The 19,137-nt window shown below is 44.6% G+C and overlaps 1 protein-coding gene across 1 annotated transcript in view; it reads right to left on the bottom strand.

Moving 5' to 3' along the window:
- Positions 1-1,445: 1,445 nt before the first annotated feature.
- LOC148216932 (uncharacterized) overlaps positions 1,446-19,137 on the bottom strand; it is a 103,423-nt gene continuing 85,731 nt past the window's right edge. The window contains exon 5 of the mRNA XM_088153314.1: positions 1,446-1,594. Coding sequence (XP_088009440.1) covers positions 1,446-1,594 — 149 coding nt within the window. The remainder of the gene's footprint in view (positions 1,595-19,137) is intronic.

Here is a 19,137-nt window from a genome sequence, read left to right on the forward strand (position 1 = left end):
ACTATATAGGGCACAATATTAAGAAGGCTAAAAGTGGATTTTATGTCAGTAAAAGTCAAAGGCGATTGATGTAGTGCTGTCAACTCAGATCCATTAACTGTGCGGCTAGGAATTCTTGGAGTTGTAGATCCAACAATATGGGATGCTACCAAATAAGGGAAGGCTGGGTTGAGAGAGAGAATGTGGAAGAACAAAGGCTTTGGCGTGGGGGGGGGGGGGGTCAAGACGGCAGCCCCAACCATGTGATCGCAACTGCCTCTTGACTTTTCTGACACCCCTCCCCTCAAGGATGCCCCAGCGGAAGAGTGAAAAACGCCAGATTTATGACTTCCAACCTAGTATCAAGGAATCTTGGTTAGGTTAAACTTTGATAGGATTTGCCAGGCTGTCGTATTCAAAAAGTCAATATTGCTAGGCCATGTCCCATCTCCCTTCCTCCCCCGCCCCCTCCCCCAAGCAGTTCTGAGCATCTGTTTGATGCTCTGAGCAAAGATACAGGAGCAATTATCCTTCTTATAAATCCACCAGTTCCTCAGAACTCATCAGCATCCTCCTGCCTTAGCAACATCTTGTCATCATTACAGAATGAAATATTTTACCGGGAGATGCAGCTCTGTATTTAGATCATCTTTCCATAAATATGAAATGCACTGTCGGCTCTTGTCACGGGATCCCAATTCCACCCGACTGTTAGTGCTGGGACTGGCGAAGTTTCACGCTCCCTTGTTTTTGCACAAATACCCAGCAGCTGCTGGAGCTTCTGTTTTGATTTGGGTTCTCTTTTTCCTTTTTCCTTTTTTCATAAAGCAACCTTTCTGGCCAAGGAGAGCATAGGAACCAAGGGAGGCAAATTAAGACGAGAAGCCGTCTAAGAAATCTCATGCTGCTGCGTCCCTTTTGATTCTGTCGAACTCATGATCCACAGATCAATTCTGGGAGGGGGGAAAAATCTCTGCCGATAGCATATCAGCAGATCAGACTTTTTCCTGTTATGCAAACTTACTTCTACTATTACTACTACTACTGTTACGACTCTGAGGGAGCAACGACTGCTGGGTATTAATTAATTTCTTTATTTGAAATATTTCTTGCCTGCCCACCATCCAGAAAATTCATGGAGGGTTATGATCTATAAAAACCAACATAAACTAATAAAAACCAAGTCGGATGAATAATACATTAATTTAAAATGCACAGCTGAAAAGAGCGAAGAGTAGAATGAGCAAATCACATTTGCAGAGACGCAGAAGGCAGCAGAGGCTGAATCCAGAAGGGGCAAGTTTCAGAAGAAAACTTCTCCTGCCCTTGAAAGGCAGAAGATATCAGCCCCCATCTGGCCCTCCGAGAGGAAGAGAAGCCCAAGTCTGGCACCCCCCTGCAGATAAGGCCAACTCTTGCAATCCAAGGAAAGTGCTTCTCACACTGGGCAGCCCGGAGGGGTGCCTTCACGCAATGCCCGTGTCGCAACTTCCCAGCAAAGGTGGCTCCTTCTTCTGCTCTTTGCATTCCACTCCTGTCTTCTGCACGGCGTCCCGTTTGGGCCAACGGTGCATTTCTGCCCCGCCGTTCTTCACCAATACCTCCCCTGATTGTTCTGTGCAAGAGCATTCGTCGTCAGCAGTTAAAAAAGAGGGGAGGGCTCCTACTTGGACTGTTTGGGAAAGGGATTCTGTTCCTCGTTTGCGCCATTCGAGTTTGGTTAGTCACCTTGAGTGCATCGAGGGGAGCAGCAGATCAGAGGTCTACGCGCATGAGCCAATCACACTTAGAGAAGGGCCGGGGCTCAGTGGTGGAGGACTTGCTTTGCGTGCAGGAAATCGCAAGAGGAACTCTTGCAGGCTCCAGGGAGGTTCCTGGAGAGCTCGTGCCAATTGCGGGGTAGCCAGCACAAGCAGATATCGAGCTACCTGGATCCCCTTAAGACCTGTTTCTTTCTTTGTTTCCCTAGACTGCTAAGAACCACCAAACCGAGCCAACTGCAAAATACGGTCTTAAGCAGGGATACGCATAGGTTGCATTCCCACAGCGCACTTAACCTGCTTACTAAATGAATCCATTTTCTGGATTTGTTCAATGCACTAAACCATTCACTAACCAAACGGCTGTGTTACGCTACAAGAAAACTAGCCGAGGTTAAAGCCAACCACGTTTTTCATGTTGTACTAATGCCCCTGCTACCTTTGTAATTGACCTGGTTAGGTGGGGTGGGTGAACCAAGGCTCAAGAGGTTATGAATTAGGGCAGTGTTGTCCAAACTTGGCCACTTTAAGATGAGTGGACTTCAACTCCCAGAATTCCCCAGCCAGCCATGCTGGCTGGGGAATTCTGAGAGTTGAAGTCCACTCATCTTAAAGTGGCCAAGTTTGGACAACACTGAATTAGGGAATAGGATGCCCCTGAGCCAATGTGGGGTTTGTATCTATACCAGATCTGAGATCTCTAGACCTCTTCCCACAAAGACCCTTTCAGGCTCCCCCAGTCTTCTATTTCAGGCAATCTTTTCTGCAACCAGGTGCTACATCAAACAAATAAATGTATAATTGGGTTCCAAGAGGGCTGGAGACCTGGGGAATCACACCATGCAATTGCCAATATTCCTCTCAATTCTTCATTTTCCTTCTAGGAATTTTTTTCAGGAGGCTGAGCAAAAGAGGTATATTAAGCTTAGCCGAGGCTTAACTCATGCTGCCTGATCTTGGTGCAAAAATCTATCCCAAAACACACCTCCAAATTGCTTCATTTTGTTGCTAACTATTGGTGATCCAGTCTAGAGAGAATTCAGGAGCAGGTGGGGGGGTGGGGGGGGAAGAAGGCTCTGTGGCCTTTGAGTTACTCATCCATTATGCAGCAACCAAATTAAAGGAGATAAATGGAAGTTGGAACTCCTTGTTCTCTCCTGCAGATTGCCCAGAGGACAGCTAGTAGATTGTGCAATCTGATATACCCCAGGCCAAGTTAGAAATCCACCAGCCCAACTTTCTCTGAAGGCCTTTCTCCACTGCCCTCTGCCCAGCCTTGAACCGACAGGCAGCAGGCTTGCATGGCATTTGATGCCACCCTTCCCGATCCTTTCTTGCCTCTAGTCTCAGCCTACCCCAGTCCCCTACCTTCCCTCGAAGGTGAGGCCAGCTGCCCTCGGCCAGCGCTGGAAAAAGAGGGAAAACACCACTTCAATGGCAGGAAGGCTAAGGACGAGTTATGCCTAGCTCCCTCACGGCCTGGGGATGAGATGAAGACACCAGGCATTTGTGTTCCATGGTGGTGGTTAGGCCCAAATAGGACATGACTTAGGGACCCATGCTGCATTCTGATTGCAGATGTTTTGAAGGCACATTTTACGCTCCTGTATTCTGATAGAGGGACATCCACAGGAGGTGGGGAGCATCAGAAAGGTCAAGATGGTAGTCACAGCCACCAACTTTACGTTCTGACCCTCCTGCTCCTGACCCTCCAAGCCCCTGCCTACGGTCCTAACTTTCATTCTTCCTACCACCAAATGTTCCTTTGCATCACCTCTCACTGTGTTGCCCGAATGACTGTCACACTAAGATCTGCACTATACCGTCGATGCCCTGCAGTGCGCTGCACATCACCCTTTGATGCTACAGCTCACTGAAGGCCAGAACCTGATGCCCTATGCGCATGGCAAGGCTGCTGAGATGCTGTTCCTGTCGCACTCCTTTCCCATTCTTTGAAGGGCTTATTTTGCCTATGCCTCACGCTGACACAGTCTTCTTGTCAAAGCTGAGGTTTGCAGGCCACAGCTGGGCCAAGGTTAAGGACTGCAAGAAGCTGAGCATTCTCTTCTTGGTCAGCTGGAAAGGCAGAGACAGGCAGCGGAGCAACGTTCCCTCTCTTGATGTTTGCATTAACCCAGCTGCCACTTGCTGCTGAAAGCGTGCTGCTGTCATTAGCTTTCCCAGTTTGGCAGGCGTTGTTGGAACGCTGCACAGAAATAAATCAAGCTTGTTAAATTCACAGGGAAAGCAAGAGTATTACTATTTATTATTACCCTGTACCCTTCAGGCTTCGGAGATTATTGACAGCTTTCCATTTCCTAGCCCTTTCTCCCTCCCCCTCCCCCAGTGCCACAAAGATTTGGGCTACCACATCCCCCACAATGTCACTGGGGGTCTTTGACAATGACGTGGCAGGGTTCAGGGTGGCTCATTTAGAACCAACGTCATGTTCTTCCTTGGGGAATCCAACTTTTGGTGAATGCATTACATACTAGAGCTGCCGTATAGAGGTTGCAGCTTCAAGATGATTCCTAGATGGCAGCAAACAGTTATCTCTTTGTGGACCATATAAGACCATATAAAACACAACTGTCTTGCTGGTTCTAGTGATCTTTTGGATTTGGGCAGCCTAAATCTGTAGCCCTGTTGCTTTCTGCTGATCAGACCACTGGTCAAATTCAATCAATGCTGGCAAGCAGCTTTGGCACATGGGTAGGGAATAGAACATGAAGTTGGTTCTAAATGAGCCACCCTGAACCCTGCCATGTCATTGTCAAAGACCCCCAGTGACATTGTGGGGAATGTGGTAACCCAAATCTTTGGAGGATGGGAAATGAGAGGAGAGGACTACTGATTTCCAGGAATAATTGAGACTTACAGCAGGATGCAAGTTGCCTCCACGGTCCACCTCCTTGGCCAAGGAAAGCAAGAAAACTGGCATTAAAAGCTTCTAATTAAAACCCTCCCGTCAGGGTAATGATACCCAAAGACAAGTGGCGTGTACGTAGCCAAGATCCTGTGAGGGTTGCCATGCTGCTTTTGTTCAAGAGATCTCATCAATGTGCACAGGCCGGGGTCTGCACAGCTTCCAGCCACCTTTACAGAATGGACTAAGGGGAGAAACGTTTGGCCTTGTGCTGTTTCCTTTGCCAAGATCCGGGCATCCCTCCCAGTAGCAAACAGAGGAAGGACAGGATCTTCAGCACAAGCGACTGCATCAGGACATTTGATGGGGAAAGACCACATCTGAATCTGCCAAGTCTCACTGGCAGCCCTCAAATTTTTGTTGGGTAAATACAACCCCACCTTCCAACCTGCTGTTCCAACCAGAGGGTGCTGAACAAGCTGCAGTCACCTGGTTCACAGGGCATGACAAGTCATCAGCCATGATTTAAAAGCCTAACAAATAACACTAATGTGTGCTGGTTAGAGGATCTCGGATGCCCTGTGTCAGATTCTGGACACTGCCTTGGAAAGGGACATGGAGAAGAAGGAGAAGGTTCAGATGAGCGGGGTCAGGATGTAAGGTTCTGGAAACTGTGCCTTACAAAGAACAGTTTGCAGAGGTGGGCATCTTTAGCCTGCCAAAGAGAAGACAAAATGGGGTCATACCTTTACCTTTCCAATGCTGCAATATCAGTCTTTTAGCCATAGTAAGGGCATGGAGAATCCATTTACGTTGTCCAGTTGTCAAATTCCATGTACTAGGTATGTAATTCAAGAGAATATTCTCTGAAAATTTTAACTTTTGCCACACAGTCATGTTTATATGGCGCACTATTTTCTCCCAAAATTTACTAAGTTTAGAACATTGTAAAAACATGTGTTTTAAAGAAGCAATATCCTTGTTACATCTCCAACAAAATGCTGTCTTAGACAATCCTTTTCTATACAAACATAGTGGAGTGCAATAAATTATAAATATTATTTTTTGTTGTATAAGTCATAGTTTAAGGTCCATTGATATTCTTGCTATAGAAGTTGACCTTCTCCCATTGTCTAGGTAATATAGAAACCTCTAATTCTTCATTCTGCACTTCTCTTAACATCTGCATGTCAGATTGATTTATGGATAAAATTTATTGATATCTGTAAAAGCTAATCGTAGGTTTTTTAGTTTTAAAGGATTTAACACATTGTTCTAGTATCTCAGGTGTCTCAGAAGCTGAAAATGCTGCTGGTCCAAACAATGTTGTTAATAATTGTTGTAGCTGTAAATATTGCCATTGGGTTACACCTGGTGGATGATATTTATTTCTTGACCCAGCATGTGTTAAAAATTCATCTTCATCGTCCATCAGTTGGTCCAAAGTCAATATCCCTGCTTCCATCCAATTTTTCCATATCACCATCTTTTTCCCAAATTTTAATGTTGGGTTGCCCCATAAAGTCAATTTAGCATGGGAAAAAGGATCAAATCTTTTTTTTTTTTTTAATTTTGTTAGTTCCTGGTTCTTCTTGGTCCTCACTCTCCTCCTCCTCCTCCTCTTCCTCCTCCTTTTATCTCTTGGTCTCTCTCTCTCTCTCTCTCTGTGTCTCATAATGGGGCCTAAAGCATGCCACCTCTAAGCTATCGATAGACTAGGTTACTTAGACTTTCTTATCACAATGTTTTCCTGAATAAAAAATATATTTTGCTTTCTTTCGCGCAACCAGCAGCCTCCAGAACTCTTTGTACAAATGTAATTTCCTGACTTTATTGTCTCCCTCTACATGCAATCTTTCCACTGGGTAAAGCGACCTAGCCCAACACATTTCTCATTGCCCAGAATATGAGTGATGGCCCGTGCGTACAAATCAGCAGTCCTTGTTCTAGGATTGCAGTGGGAACTTTTGGGTCTTTGCAAATGCAGTGCTTTTCCAAAACAGCCCAACCTGTGGTGGCATGGGTATCTGTGCTACGACAAAGTCAAGGTTAATGTGGATTTTAAAAATCATTACGTTAGACATGCCATATTGAGAATACGGAATAGATAGAAATCCGGGTTGTGCCCGAAAACACCTTTGGGGCTCTCTCAGCACAAGATGCATTTTTTAGACAAGACATAATAGGTAAACACAAATGGCTCGCTTATCGTGAGATACTAGAATTTTGCCAAGGTGAATACAAAATAAAATCAAGAGAACTGGTGTCAGGGGGACATAGCTGCCAATGGCTTTCTTATTTACAGTTATTAAAAAGATTTAAAGTAGACAAGAGTTTATGGTTTTGAACATTGTAAGGCTGAGTTTGAAATGGAATTACGTGCAAAGATAAACATGGAATTGCTAAAATGTATAAACTTCTATTGAAATTTGAAACAGAAGAAGAACAAGTGAAGGAATGTATCCTAAAGTGGGATAAAATTATGGTTATAATCTACAAATGGAACAATGGGGAAATATGTGGTTGAAAGGATTGATATTGATATTGCTATTGACTATTTTATAATCTTAAAGAGAATTTTTATAAAATGTTGTACCGTTGGTATATGTCGCCGGAGAAATTGTCTAGAATGTATAAAGGCATTTCAAATGTATGTTGGAAATGTGAACAAAAAGAAGGGACATTTTATCATGCTTGGTGGACATGTGAAAAAGCTAGAAAATTTTGGATTCAGATACGTAACACTGATTCAAAGGATTTTAAAGATTAATATACAGTTGAGACCATCAGTCTCATTTTGGGACTGATGGACAAACAGTTGGGAAAAAGTCATGGAACGTTGTTTTTGAATATGATAATTGCAGGGAGATTATTGTATACACCAAGACGGAAAGATCTGGCCATACCTACAAGGGAGGAATGATTGGTGAAGATGATGGAACTTGCTGAGATGGCCAGATTGACTTCTTTGATTGGAGAGAAGACAATATCTATCTTCATTGCTGACTGGAAACTCCTTACAGACTTTTTGCAGAAAACAGAAAAAAATGATCTTATGATTTATGGATTCGATGATTAGACATGGTAGATTATAGGAAGAAAAGAGATATGTAATTTTAGAGAAAGAGGTAGATTTATCATTGTAACTGCTGTAAAAAAGATCAGAAGCCACTTCGTTGTATCTTTTTTCTTTCTTTACTCGTTTTTCCTTTTTCCTTTGTCCTTCCTTGCACTTTTAGCTTTCTCTTTGATTTCTTTCTCTTTCTTTTTTCTTCCTCACTTTATATTAGTTTGTATGAGTTTTTATCTTCCTTTTAAAAACTTTTAATAAAATTATTTTAAAAAACCAGTCCAACCTGCATCCAGCATTTTCCAGAGCTGATGGTCGGCCATTGAGGGTGATCCGCTCAGCCGCTGTAGGAATTCAGGTGGGATCCATCCCCTGGAGCAATATACCCCCAAAGCTGCAGGGGCCATTCTGGCAACTCCTCTGGAGTAGGAAAGTGGTATGTCTCATTGTGCCTCTCCTTTCCTTGTCAATATCAGCCGCGGGACACACCAGGATTCCTGAATATGACCCACTCTGCATTTGCCAGCGGCAGCAGCAAACCCCAGCAATGTTGCCACGACGCACGAAAGAGCCCTGCCCAGCTGTGTTGATGTGATGGAATCAGTGGGGAGTCCTTGGGGCTCTCTGAGCTGGGTTGTTTATTTGCAGACGTTTCATTACCCAACTAGGTAACACGATCAGTGTGAGTGTGGGGTTTGCTCCCTGTTTGTATACAGTAGCCAGAACAGAACATTACCTAGTTGGGTAATAAAACGTCTGCAAACAACCCAGCTCAGAGAGCACCAAGGACTCCACAGTTCAACCTTGAGCAACCGAGATTCTCTTCTATTGGGTATTAACTAAGTTCTCCAGCGGTTGCAAACCTACTCATCGTTATAGGAGCTGCTCATGAAGGAACGAGCAACCCTCTTCTGCTCAAGGCAAAGGGAAGCCTGATTTTAATCCAGAAAAAAAAATACTATCCGAAAATCTCAAATCTCTCGAGTCTCCACTTCGCTCAGTCCAGATGGAGCTTCACATTGCAGGGCCTCTCAGACTGACAGGCTTTCTCAGAATACACGCACCTTTCCTGGAAGGAAATATTTTGTTTTTCGGTTTTGTTTTGTTTTTGGGTTGTTTTTTTTTAACTCCGTTTCCGCTTGCCTATAAATCGTTGCTCGGCCCTGCTTTGGCTTTAGCTTTATCTGAGACAATAAGTCAAGACACCATCAATCCTCTCTTATAAACTTCCTGGCAGTGCCTTTTATTTCCCTCCAGATAAAACAAGGAGATTGCCTGCTCTAAACCTCACAATATTAAACAGAGATCTCCAGGAGTTCATTTTGATTGTATTCTTCTTTGCGTGGGGTGGCTAAATAAACCTGCCTCCTGGTTGCAACATTAGAAGCAATCAGAAGCGGGAACAGGTAGGAAGGAGAAGATATTGCCAGTGGCTGATTTGCCAGAACGACTAACGCTCATGTTCTTTCAGGGGGGGCTTTCGGGGGGGCTTAAGAAGCGCGCCTTATTTCAGTGAGAGTCCTGCATCTCCCAAACAAACATGATGCTGAATTTCTGAAAGAGCAGCGATAGCGTGCGGTGGACATTCCTGATCAGTAGCTAATCATTTCTAGATTTGTCTAATGGAGAAATCCCTAAAGATTTCTAAATCAACCTCTCTCTGCTTTTCTGCTCCAAATCCTTAAGACCAGTCCCTGGTTAAAAGGAAAAAGGACCCGGTGCTTTTTTCCTAACCGTTCTCATACGATTTCATGAAATGGTATTTCTTTCTGAAGTTTCTCCCCCAACAGAGCAGCCATTTGCTCCAATTCTCTTGAGGGAGAGAGTCAAGAGAGAAGCTCACGCTTGTTTAAAGACAAGGTAGTCAAGGGCGTGTGTGAATGTCCTTATTTTCATAATCCTCTCTCCAGCAGGCTGCAGCCTCTCTTAATTTAATCGCCATTAAATTAATGGCATTCAATAGTGAGGAACCTCCTTGCCTGCGGCTTTTGCAGTCACAGCGTTACGGTTACAACAGAGGGAGAGAAAGAGAGGGATCCCTGCTTTTGAGCATGGCTGGCTAATTTGTTCTCCCTGTGAAAAAGTTTTGACTCATGCAGCATTGAGTGGAATGATCACATCCCATGACGGTGATACTTTACACCTCTTTGGTTCAACCCAAGATTACATTGGCTCTTCTTGCTGCTGCAGCACACTGCTGGCTCATGCTTCATCTGTGGTCTACCAGAACTCCCAAATCCTTTTCACAAGGACTGATGCCAACCCAGATGCCACCTCTCTTGCCCTTGTGCATCTGGTCCGTCCTACCTACGTGCAGAACTTACATGTCCTGCCATTGAACTGCATTTTGTCAGATGGGACCCAGTGCAGCCTTCTTAGCTGGAACTGGGGTCAGTTGGTAACTTGGGATACCACATCTAGGCTGCATCCTGAAGTCATGCGCTTCTCTCAGCCTTGGACAACCAATCCTGTGGGACTGATCCAATTCCACTCCGCCAGGACCAGAGCAAAATGGGACGTGTGGACAGGGGCTTCCACGGTGGGGGTGGGGGTGGGCAGAAGACGTTGGCAGCTGTGACTGCATAAAAAAGGGGCAAGGCTTCAAGCGCACAATAGTGGCTGCCATCTTGACTTTTTTGCCCCCCCCCCAATTCTGCTGTCTGTGTGAAAATAGTAATGTCAACACATTGTGAATTCATGGACACATCCCTGTAGTTTTCTTTGACCGCACACAGAAGTAGCTTGCCATTACCTTCATTCACTTCATTGGTCTAGCTTGGAATCTTGGTTCCCCTTTTGAGAACGAACCAGACCTGGATCTACTTACCTTCCAGCCCACAGATGTGCCCAGCACATCTGCTCCATCTGTTACTTGCTCCACGTTTGCTGCCTGGGCGCCTCATTAATCTGGCTTCCCGTCTCTTGAGACCCGGGACATCCCAGGGAGCTGCTCCTCTTGGCTGGATTAATGACTTTGTTTCAAGGTTGGCTCTCTGCCTAAAAAGATGCCCGAAGCAAGGACCGGCAGCCCCTTGGGGGACCTCCGACAGAAAGCCAGCTGGCATGAGGTGCTAAGAGTGGTGGTGAGCCTGTCTTTGATACCTGGACCTTCACAAGGCAAACCCAGATTAACCCACCCCTCGGGGAGGACCAAGAAGGGCCAGGTGGGCCGGACAGGAGAGGCAGATCCAGATTAGTCGGTGCTTCCACGGCTCTATTTCTTTGCCCATCAAGGTCCCCCGCGCAGCAATTCTTTTTCGGCTTGGTAGCAATGGCCCCCTCTGGTGACAGCCAGAGGAACGACAGCTCCGTGCCCTTCAATGCACTTTGACGCTTCTCAGTGAGCATCTTAGTCGCCGCTTAGGCTTTACAGGCACCCATCCAACGTTCACATCATATAATGAACAAAAAGAACAGAAGGATATTTTTCCTCCTTTGCTCTTGTCAAGTTAAGGATGAAGCCCAACAGCAGTTCCTTCAACCAGGAATTGCCACGTTGCTTACCTTATAGGAAGGCTCTCAAGGGCTGAGCCTGTAAGAATACATTGGCCATTAATCCTGGGAAATGCATGGGAATTGCGAAAGACCAAGGGGGCCTGCGTACAATGTACATAACAAAGGTGCGGGGCTTTGATCACCTGGTAGCGGCTGCCATCTTGACTTCTGTGACCCCCTCACCAGCAGACGTGCATGGGAAAGTACATCTTTTGTCTCACTGTTGAGGTGTTCTGGGCCCCTCTTCTGAGATGGGGGCTCTCAGGGTCTTTCTCTCTTTTCCTCCACGAGGACTCATTGGTGGCATTTTCTCATAAATGAGCGTCAAATAACTGGGATCTTATCAAAGGGGCGGTCAGGCCTTCAGCTCAACCTTCAGTCAAGGCTGTTTCATGTTCCTAATGATTGCTGCAAGTCTCCTCCTCTCCTCTGATGCCTCCATAAAGAGGAAGGTTCATTTCCAATGGTTCTTCATAGCTCTGAACCACTGAAAGGAAATTTCATTTGTAAGCCACAGGCTCACACGTGCGGCATTTCTCTCTCCGCATGTGTGTATGTGAGAGAGAGAGAGAGAGAAAGAGAAGGTGGATGGGGAGATCGAGGAAGCCAGATAAAAAGTGAGCACAGACAAAGGGAGATTGAAAGGGAGAAAACCAGACACATGCAGATTTATTTTTATGCGACACCAGCAGGGAAATAAAAGGCATCAATAAATTATATTATTTCTCCAGCCACTCCGGAAACATGAGCAAGACGTCTGCTGCAGACAGCAGGGGTCTCTGAAATGCCAAATTGAATGACAAACTTCATTTCCAGGTACATTTCACAGGCTGCCCACAATGTAAGGAACAAGATGTGAGAAGTAAGTCAGGTGGGGGCTGTTTTCCATCCTCAGGGGTGGGCAGGGCTTCCCAGCTAGCTGGGCATCCCTCGGGTTTCTGCTGCTGTTGCCATAAAGAATTGTCAACTTCCTCCCCACCCCCCACCCCCACCCTGTTTCTGCTCTTAGGTCTGTCGAATTAAATTACTGGCAAACAGTTCTTGGCAAGGAGATCGAGTGATGTGGAAGAGGCCATGTGTTAAGTACAGGAAACTGTCAGAAGAGAGAAACAGGAGGGATACAAAACTAAGAACATGATGGTGTCCCATTGCATCAACGGGCTGAGCATGAGCCAAACCTGGGATAAAACCCATTCACACGTGGATGAATGCTAGCTGGAACATGGTCTGGCTAAGAGTTCATCCTTTCAAGAAAAAACACATATCAGTGACAAGGACAAATGTTATTAAACATTTATATGAAGCCATAGGAAGAGATCACCCATCGGTTTGGGGTGAGGTGTCATCCCAGGGTGCTGGTAACACTGTTGGAGAGCAACCCCAGCCTCTGGTTCTCAGCATTCACCCTGGGGACCAGGTAGATGGATTCTTGGTGGGCCCAGGTTCCAAATGCTGCTTTTGAAGGTCAGGTCAGTGTGTAATAAATTTGCCCTCATCCATGATTTAATTGTGGATTAGGGTGCCAAACTGGTGTGTATAACTGAGACCTGGGGGGGTCTGGGGGGGGGGTCCACATGGGTTTCAGGTTTGGCATCAGCCAAGACCCCAGGGGAGGACAAATGGGGTGGCTATTGTCATCCGTGAGTCCTTGACCCACTTAGTGGGTCTGGTCTGCAGGTAACCAGATGTGAGACCTTCTGCTTAAAGTTGGGCCTTTGGGAAAGTCGTGATTGCTGCTGGGGTAGCACATTCTGGACCAGCACCCTGTCCCCTGGAGTTCTGAAAAGCACTTATGACCTGACTTTGGTCTCAGGCCTGAGGTTGATCTGTTGTGGAACTTGTGGTTTGATTGGATTTGTAAATGTTGGATTGTTTTAGTCTGGGCTCCCTATGGGGGTTAAATGCTTTTTGTGATTTTTAGAGTTTTAGATTTTGTATTTACAAGCCGCCCAGAGTTTATGGGAGTGGGCGGTTATAATGGCAACTAGTTATACATTACTAGCCCATAGTGAGCTGTGGATGTTGGGAAGCTGAAAGGATCTGGATAGGGAGAAACAAGCTCAGATTAAACTCTGCCAAGATGGAGCTGCTGTTCATTAATTAGCATCCAATAATACTAGCACTGGCGGTTGCTCTTGATGGGGCCATGCTCCCCCTGAAGGAGCCTTTCTGTGATCTGGGGGTCTTCCTGGACTTGTGACTCCAGCAAATAACCATGGTCGGGTAACATTGCCCAGCTGCGGTTGGCCCACCAGTTGCAGCCCAACCTGGACCATCCAGAATGCTCTTGCAAGAGTGACTTGCACCCTCATCACCACTGTTGCAACTATTGCAATACACTCTACATGGGGGTGCCTTCAAAAGTAACTTGGAAACTGCAGCTGATGCAGAACACAGGAGCCAGAATGCCAGTCAGGAAAACTTGCAATTGTAGAATTGTACCAATTGTATTGTACCAATAGAAGAGAATATATGTAGCTCAGGGTTGAACTGTGGAGTCCTTGGGGTTTTCTGAGCCTGGTTGTTTTCTTGCAAAAGTTTCATTACCCAGCTAGGTCACATCTTCAGTGCTAGAAGGGAGTGGGGTTTGCTGTCTGTTCTGCAACCCAGAACAGCAGAAAAGGAAAGAGACCACCTATACAACATCTTCCAACAAACAACTATACAACATCTATACAACATCAACATCCAGAAAACATCCATACAACATCTTCCAACAAAATGGATATCCGCGCAACTGTATCAAAAAGTGCCTGACCACACAACCAAGACAAGCTATGAAAAGGATAACACTGCCATACATCAGAAATGTCTCCTGATGTACCAACAGACTGTTACAACCACATGGCATCACCGTAGCACACAAACCAACTAAAGCCCTCCAAAACATCTTAAGTAAACCAAAAGACCCAATAGCCCAAGAAGAAAAAACAGGAGTCCTCTACAACATACAGTGTAAGGACTGTAACAGCCACTACATAGGACAGACAGGCAGAAGGCTAGCAGAGTGCATCCACGAACAGTCATCCAACTAGCAGTCAGAAGACACGATGAAAACTCCTTAATCTCACAACACATGGACAGACTCAACCATAGCTTTAACTGGGAAACTGTCAGCATCTTAGACCAAGCTAAATGCAAAAATGCGAGGGAATTCTTGGAAGCTTGGCATTCAGACAAGGCAGCCATCAACAGACACATAGATAAACAACATCTACGCGCTATTCAAAAGAGACAATAGAAAGGAAACAAAAAAGACCAGAACACCTCCTCGCCAGCAATCAACACCCAGATAAGCAGGGATTAACACCAAGATTATCACCAAGATTATACAATCAAGCAGTAAACAATACCCTAATCAAGGAACTACCAGAGGGAAAAGAAAGCACACACAGACACACACCAGCACTGGCAGGGCAAGCCACTGTACATAAACAGAGAGCAAACCCCACTCCCTTCTAGCACTGAAGATGTTACCCAGCCAGGTAATGAAACATTTGCAAGAAAACAACCAAGCTCAGAGAACCCCACAGACTCCACTCTACCTATTGTAAATTGTTGCACTGAGATGCACTTGCTCTCCTGCGAACTCTCCTTTTCTGTACAGCTGTCCAGAAAATAGGAGCATGGGAGACTTGGTTACAAGAACCCAAGCAGATGTCACAGTAGAATATATTATGGGCTGGCTTATTCACATGCGGTGGGCATTTTGGATAGGTCACCACAATTTAATCTTAATTTCTTTATATTATATTTTCTTGTGTTTAAGTTTAAAAAATTATGGGGTAGCTAAGGACCTAATTTTGTTTTGCTGTTCATTTTTTCATTTCTAAAAAGCTCAAAATGATCTCAACAATGTTGTCTGAGTTTTTTGTTCTCTGTTTCATTTGCTTGGCTTTGTTTTAATATGGAGGCATCTTCCAAATGCTTCCAGGACTGACCACGTGGCTAGGTACCATTCCAAGACATGGCCAGCCCTCTTTTCTTTGAAAGCTCAGGGCTGCTGTGAGCACACCAGAATGTTTTAAAAAGGAAAAAAAAAAGTTAAAAGAGAACTTTGAAAAAGTTCTTTTTTTTTTTTTTTAAAGACAGTAAGTATAACATCCTTGGATTAGAGCAGCCCATCATACTTAAAAAGCTTATCTCACGTGGAGTTTTGCTTAGTGTTGTGAGTTGGCTTCGTCTGAACCTGGGAGGATTCATTTAATCTGAGTTGGTTTTCTCCTTTATTGAATACATTTATTTAATTCATGGAGAGCCATCCTTTCTTAACCTGGAAACTCAAGACAGAGGACATGAAATTTCAAGGTGGTCTGTCATCCAGGCTAACCAGAACCACATCTACTTCCCTTCAGTGATAGCGTTACATCATGCCATCAGATCCCAAGTGAAAACATTGTTTTCAATGGGACTGACAAGCAACCACATTAATCTTGATCAAAGCCAGTGTGTCAAAAGTTCCATCCTATATTAAGGGAAATATAGGGGTCTGGCCCCGAAAAAGCTAACACATTTATCTTACTGTGATACCAATGCCACAAAATTAAAAATATGACAAATGTCAAGAAACAATATCAGTGCTGGACAGCCATCACTGTCGATGGATAAGGATCCATGGTAAACCCTAGAACAGAGCCATGTTTCACAACGGTACCTCAAAACATTGATGATTTGTGAGGTCTAAAGAGAGTTCATGCAAAACTTGATCAAAATTGAAAGAAGCCACACCTTTGAGTAATATTTCAGGAACTATCATGAAAGAACTAAAACAGCATTCGGACACTTATGAACTCTAGCAGATGCTGTCGAACTATAATTAGCATGGGCTCAATCAACATGATCCAGGATGCTAGACTTAGGAAGTTCAGCTCTTCTCCTGATCCATTTGGGTGAACAATACAGCTATCATTCTGATGATAAAAGGGCCTTTGCCTTTATCATTGTTGTTAGAAGCCAAGAAAAGTGCTTTCCACCCGGTTAGGATAATTTCAAAACTACAGACACACCTAAATAAAAGGAAAAAGTGGGAGATTTTATTGCATATACAATCTTCACCTTTTGTTCAGCTAGAGAAATCCTTCTCCTTGCCAAAAAGAGGAATACATGGGCATGGTCCTCAACTCTGGAGCCCATTGGTAAGTCTCAGCACCCCATATGTTTGTGTAAGCTTTTGTAGGTCAGCGTTTCCCAATCTCTGCAAGGTTACGATGTGTGGACTTCAACTCCCAGAATTCCCCATGCTGGCTGGGGAATTCTGGGAGTTGAAGTCCACACATCGTAACCTTGCAGAGATTGGGAAACGCTGCTGTAGGTTAAACATACTAAGAGAACATGACCCAACACCATGCTTCTCTCTTACAGTTACTTACTACAAGACACAATTACCTATCTTACATATGTAAGTTCTGTGGTTGCCATTCATTGTTTGAATACCAATCACTCCAGAATTTAGCATATTTCTCCTTCCTAATAATGGGATTTAGACTGATTTCCAGGTGGACTTTTAATCCTAAATAACACAGTCAAGATCACAAACTAATCTAGTGTCTACAGGTTGAGTAGCAACTAAGTGTTGTGATATCCTGTGATCCCCAATTGGTCGAGGGATATGGGAATCATCATCATCATCATCATCGTCATCATCATCCCAAAACATCTGGAGCGCCACTTGAAGACCATTGGCATTGACAAAAATCACCATCAGTCAATTGCAAAAGGCAGCTTTACTTGGAACAGCTTCCATCCTGTGATGATATCTTTAACACCACCAAACCAACAACATCTGCCTATCCCAGGTCCTTGGGAAGGACTTGACAGGTGGATAAAAACACCAAATCCAGTCTAAACATCTGGCTGATTGTGTGACCAACCATGGTAGTAGTGGTAGTAGTGGTAGTAGTAATAGAGGAAGAGGAAGGAGAAGGAGAAGGAGAAGGAGAAGGAGAAGGAGAAGGAGAAGGAGAAGGAGAAGGAGAAGGAGAAGGAGAAGGAGAAGGAGAAGGAGAAGGAGAAGGAATGAGAAAAGTAGGCACTGGAGAAGAAACAAAGGGGGGAATTGGAGAATAGTGTAGCAGTAAAAATATCTATCCCTATTTTACCCTCTTCCCCAAAAAGTCAAATTGAAGACTTTGGGGTATTCCCCTTTGCAAGATAATTTTAGAGAGTAAACCTGGAAAACATGTGGTCCAGCACTCCCCCAGAGGCACCAGAAAGTGCCACAAATGAAGAGTGTGCCACAGATGTTCTGCGAGTTAATAGTTTAGGACCAGATATGGGACAATGAAGATAAAGCTTTGTTCACTTTACAAATTCTGGGCAATGGGAATTCAGCTGGAAAAGACCCAAGCTGAATTCCACACCCCACCTTTGCTTGTGACAACATATGGAGTAATTAAGAACATAGCGAGAGACTCATCTGTTCCACTGAGCAGAGAGAGAGAGGATCTTTGGCGGGACTGGATTTCTAAACCTGGTGGATAATTAGACAATGCAACCTTTCAACTTTATAAAAGAAGCCGGTAGAAAGAAGTAAGCTTAGCTCTTGCTTGATATTTGTGTAATAGAAATGCTTCATTATATATATGGACAAGTGTTTAACATTTCCATGTCACAGAGAGTAAAATTTCCAGTTACAGCTTCTGACCTGCATTTTTGTACAGTTAGAGGCTGACCCTTGGCCAGAAAGATATGTGTGGATCAGCAAATGCCCTCCAAAGAGAATAATGAACTTCACAGGAGTTGCTCAGTGCTTAGAGCAGTGTTTCTCAACCTTGGCAACTTGAAGACGTGTGGACTTCAACTCCCAGAATTCCCCAGCCAGCCATGCTGGCTGGGGAATTCTGGGAGTTGAAGTCCACACGTCTTCAAGTTGCCAAGGTTGAGAAACACTGGCTTAGAGGGACCAGGCATACACCACCCCAAAGATCTTCTTGCTACGTCCCATAACATGAGCTATACAAAAGGGGAAAAAATCAGGATACATACAGTAGCTATGACTTATGCAGGATAAACATCCCTGGGCTCTCATTTTGCTTTGCTTTTCGGCTTCAGGGTGTTGCTACCGATTCACCCTTTAAAATTGTCCTTTCTGAGTTTTAACCTTGGATGCCAAGTAAAAATAGAGGCTTCCCATGTTAGATGGGCCATTGGTCCCAACTCTTTTCTATCCTGTGAAGCACCATGCACATTTGATAGCACTACACAATGCTCTAAAGACTCCAACCAACCAGAAGGCAGCGTTCAGAAATCATAACTGAGATCCCTGGCCACTGGTTTATGGCAGGGAGGCACAACCTGGATCCCCATAACACACACCCCTCCCTGAAAGCTTTCCATGTGACCTCAAAGGCAATCAAGGGAGAAATGATTAAATGGATAACTAGAACGTAATCCTATTCGCTATATTTAATTTGCATTTCAACTAAACCTTAAATGTAGTTCTTGCCTTCGTCCCAGCCAGGATCTTTTCTGGCAACCCTTCACTCTATTTTATCCCTTTTCCTTTTCAGCCACTGCATGAATTTTCCAGACTGATTGCTTAAGAGTTGGGGAGTGAGATTCATCATGATATAGATGATGTTCCACTCTGCCTCCCTTCTTTCGACAGAGGCCAGGAAGTGCAAGAAAATCCAGAACATGCATTTGGATGCAGTTATGGATTAGATGTGATAAAGGACAAAAAAGGCAGGGACCTAACAGAAGCAGAAGAGATTAAGAAGAGGTGGCAAGACCCTGATGCTGGGAAAGATTGAAGGCAAAAGGAGAAGAGGACGCCAGAGGATGAGATGGTTAGATAGCATCACTGAAGCAACGAGCATGAAACTGAGCAAACTCAGGGAGCCAGTGAAGGACAGGAAGGCCTGGCGCAATATGGTTCATGGGGTCACGAAGAGTCGGACACGACTTAACGACTAAACAACAAATGGATTGTATTCAACAAATGTATTCAACAAATTCTTATCCAGTTA

The sequence above is a fragment of the Python bivittatus genome, unplaced genomic scaffold (genome assembly GCF_059951505.1).
Source record: "Python bivittatus isolate LINGU-HERP-01145 unplaced genomic scaffold, Pbiv_v1 ctg000040_np1212, whole genome shotgun sequence".
Classification (NCBI taxonomy): Eukaryota; Metazoa; Chordata; class Lepidosauria; order Squamata; family Pythonidae; genus Python; species Python bivittatus.